The sequence below is a fragment of the Condylura cristata genome, unplaced genomic scaffold (assembly GCF_000260355.1).
Source record: "Condylura cristata isolate star-nosed mole 26May11 unplaced genomic scaffold, ConCri1.0 scaffold00078, whole genome shotgun sequence".
NCBI lineage: Eukaryota > Metazoa > Chordata > Mammalia > Eulipotyphla > Talpidae > Condylura > Condylura cristata.
The window spans coordinates 284,317-287,231 of record NW_004567179.1 but is presented as its reverse complement, the minus strand read 5'-3'; the positions used below and the strand labels follow the sequence as shown (position 1 = coordinate 287,231).

Below are 2,915 nucleotides of genomic sequence, written 5' to 3'. Positions count from 1 at the left end.
CTAGAGCTCACTGAGGATACACGTTTGAGTTTCTGCCAATTCAAGAGTCAGAAAGCAGCTTCCGTGGTGACAAGTTGGATCTGCTTGTTGATTTGTTTATTTTCCGGCTGCGTTTCTGTAGGAGGACGGGGAGCTGTTAACAAGACTCTTCGAGACGCCCCGCGAATGTCAGCGTTGGCCAGCTTTTACCTGGGAGCCTCACGGGGGGCACGAGGCCACACGGCGTGTGGCTACGACATCGGTGGGCAAGTCACGTGTGCTGGCAGACCCGTAAGCGGCCTTGCCCACGGGCTGGGAGCCAGCTCCGACCCCCGGCTGCCGCCTCGGGCGTGTGCCCGGCGGGGCCGCAGCTTGGCGTGCATGTGACTGGGAGACAGCGGGGATGAGGCTCTGGCGCCGCACCCGCTGGGTATGGAGGGTGCTGCCTGACCCGCGCCCCCGGACCTCCTCTCCCGTGCCTGGACCTCCTGGACCTGCAGGTGGAGGACAAGGCATGTGGGCAGCCTCAGGAGGACGCACGTTCGACCCAGAGCCGACAGCACCTTCCTCTGGTGAGGCCCACTTTGAGCGCTGACCTCCGGAACAGCATGCTTGCACTGCTTAAGTCACCGAGGTGATGGTGATCTGTCACACTCTGCTCTTCTCTGCCCCAGGAGACCGGCCGTGGAGCGCTGGCGGGGGTGCATCCGCACAGGGCCCGCCCGCTCTCATCGCGGGAGCACGACCTCACGGCACTGTCTGTTTTAAAGCCTTAACGACAGTCACCAGGGGTGAACCGCCCAGAAGCGGCCACGACACAAGCTGTAAGACTTCCAGATCACAGGGGAAGGAGACGGCCCTGTGAGCCTCACAGCCTACCACGCAATCAAGGAAGCTAATTTCCCAACAGGCCAGGGAGAGCGAAATGAGCCCCCAGGATCGCAGGGCTCACCTGCAGGGGGGCGCCCCGTCTGCTCACCCCCAGGCGTTTTTAATTATTTAAACAAGAGTGCGGTTCCCACGCTCCTCGCCCCCTCCTCACCGTGAGACAGCTCACACATCCCAGGAATGGTCATCAGTCACTGCTCAGCAAGTGGCCCTGGCAGGGACCTGGGCGGGGCAGACGCGAGACCCTTCCGGCATCCAAGAGCGGATACACTGATGAGCCACGGACTCTGCGCACCGGTGTCCCCTGCAAAACCAGCCACGCTCTCACCCGAGGCTGGCGCAGGCAGGCAGCGTGGCCGGGCTGAGGGCGCACCGGAGAGGGGGACGAGGGGCAGGGCGGGCGGGGGCCGGCCAGCCAGGGCTGAGGGCGGCGGGGGACTGGAGGGTCAGCGCCCCCTGGGCTCCCGCGCCCGGGGTCCCCGGCTTGCAGACGCCTTCTCGCGGGGTGCCGGAGACCGCGCCTGCAGGGAGCCCTGGGGACTGACGGGCAGTGGGGCGCCGCCTTCTCTGCCCGCGGGTCTCCGGCTGCCGGACGGCCCGGACTGGGCAGGGCCGTCCCGGCGGGCGCTCGGACACCAGCGGGCTTGATGGCACCCCCTGCGACGATCGTGGCTGGGCCGGTGTCCCAGAACGTGGAGCCGGTGCGGCTGGACTAGGCCCAGCTGGCGACAGTGACCTCCGCTCTCCGCAGCGGCCACTGGTGGGAAGCAGGCCCCGGGGCCCCTCTGGCCGGACTGTCCGGCGCGGTCACTTATAGGGGCCGGTGGGGCGCGTGGTCCCACCGTGATGCTGCGCCGGTTGCCGGCCGGGCTGCTCCTGGCTGCTCCTGCCCCCGGGAGGGGCTGTGCTCTGCTCTGGCCTTGGGCTCCGCCACCCTGAGCAGCTGCGGTGCGGGGGGCTGCAGACCAGGCTGCGCTGCCCTGCGGGAGGCTCGTGGACTGGGGGCCCTGGGCGTGAGCCGGGGGCAGAAAGCCGGAGCAGTCTGAGCGCGCGTGGGGCCCCGTGGTCGCGCCCAGCGGGATCCGCAGGCCGCGCCTGCAGAGAGGGGCGAGTGCCCGTGGCTGAGAACCCAGCGGCGCCCGAGTCGCTCACGGTGCGAGGACACCTGCTTGCAGGGCGACAGGTGGCCACTCACAGCACACCCCCTCACTGCCCGCGTCCAGGCAGCTACGCAGCGGCCAGAGGCCTGCGCGAGTCCCTGCGCTCGGTGGAGGTGGCGGGGTGGGGGGGGGCCGTGGCCTGTGAGCCGGCCCTGGGGTGCTGGGCCGAGAGCTGCGCCCGGCGCCCTGAGCGTTACCACCGCGCGGAAGTCCGCCCTGCCGGGCCGCGGCTGTTTGCAAAATGCCCGTGGCCCTGCAGCAGGTGCGTCTGGGGGGGCGGCCGCGCTCTGGGACCATTTGCCGCCCTGCGGCTTGCTGCCCTGCGGCCACCCCAGGACCGAGCGGGCCGCTCCGGGTGACCGCGCAAGGCCGGGGTCCCTTGGGCTGCTGCGGTCAGCGGGGGTCCAGGGTCTCTGCCTTCCACCAGGTCCTCTGGCGGGGGTCAGGCCAGCGGGGTGCGGCCCAAGTCCCTGCTCGGCGTGACCCCGGCCCTGGCCGCCCCGCCCGGCCCGGCAGCTGCAGGCAGAGCACTTCGGCAGTTCGGCGCGCGCCTGGCGAGGAGCATGGAGCCCGGCCAGCTGGTGCGGAGCATTGTGCCGCCTCTGACCTCCGGCAAGCACAAGGGCCAGGACGGCCGGATCGGCGTGGTGGGCGGCTGCCGGGAGTGAGTGAGCGCCGCGGCCTGGGGCGCCCGGGGGCGGTCTCCGGCCTCGCCTCCGCTGGGCTCCTGCTGGGCTCTGCCCGGCGCTGGTGCAGGGTGGACGGGCCGAGCCCGGAGGTGGTGCGGGCTGCCTGTCCGCCGTTCTGAGCGCCGGTCGCCTTCCAGGTACACGGGAGCCCCCTACTTCGCCGCCATCTCCGCCCTCAGAGTGGTAGGTGGCCAGCGCT

The 2,915-nt window shown here is 70.4% G+C and overlaps 2 protein-coding genes across 2 annotated transcripts in view; one reads left to right on the top strand and one right to left on the bottom strand.

Moving 5' to 3' along the window:
- The window catches only part of RAB20 (RAB20, member RAS oncogene family), a 19,053-nt gene extending 17,998 nt beyond the window's left edge, over positions 1-1,055 (bottom strand). The window contains exons 1-2 of the mRNA XM_012734854.1: positions 1,022-1,055; positions 203-473 (exon numbers count right to left, since the gene is read on the bottom strand). Coding sequence (XP_012590308.1) covers positions 203-473; positions 1,022-1,055 — 305 coding nt within the window. The remainder of the gene's footprint in view (positions 1-202; positions 474-1,021) is intronic.
- A 1,146-nt stretch (positions 1,056-2,201) lies between these two features.
- Positions 2,202-2,915, top strand: part of CARKD (carbohydrate kinase domain containing) — a 28,687-nt gene continuing 27,973 nt past the window's right edge. The window contains exons 1-2 of the mRNA XM_012734853.1: positions 2,202-2,691; positions 2,854-2,912. Coding sequence (XP_012590307.1) covers positions 2,591-2,691; positions 2,854-2,912 — 160 coding nt within the window. The 5' untranslated portion in view covers positions 2,202-2,590. The remainder of the gene's footprint in view (positions 2,692-2,853; positions 2,913-2,915) is intronic.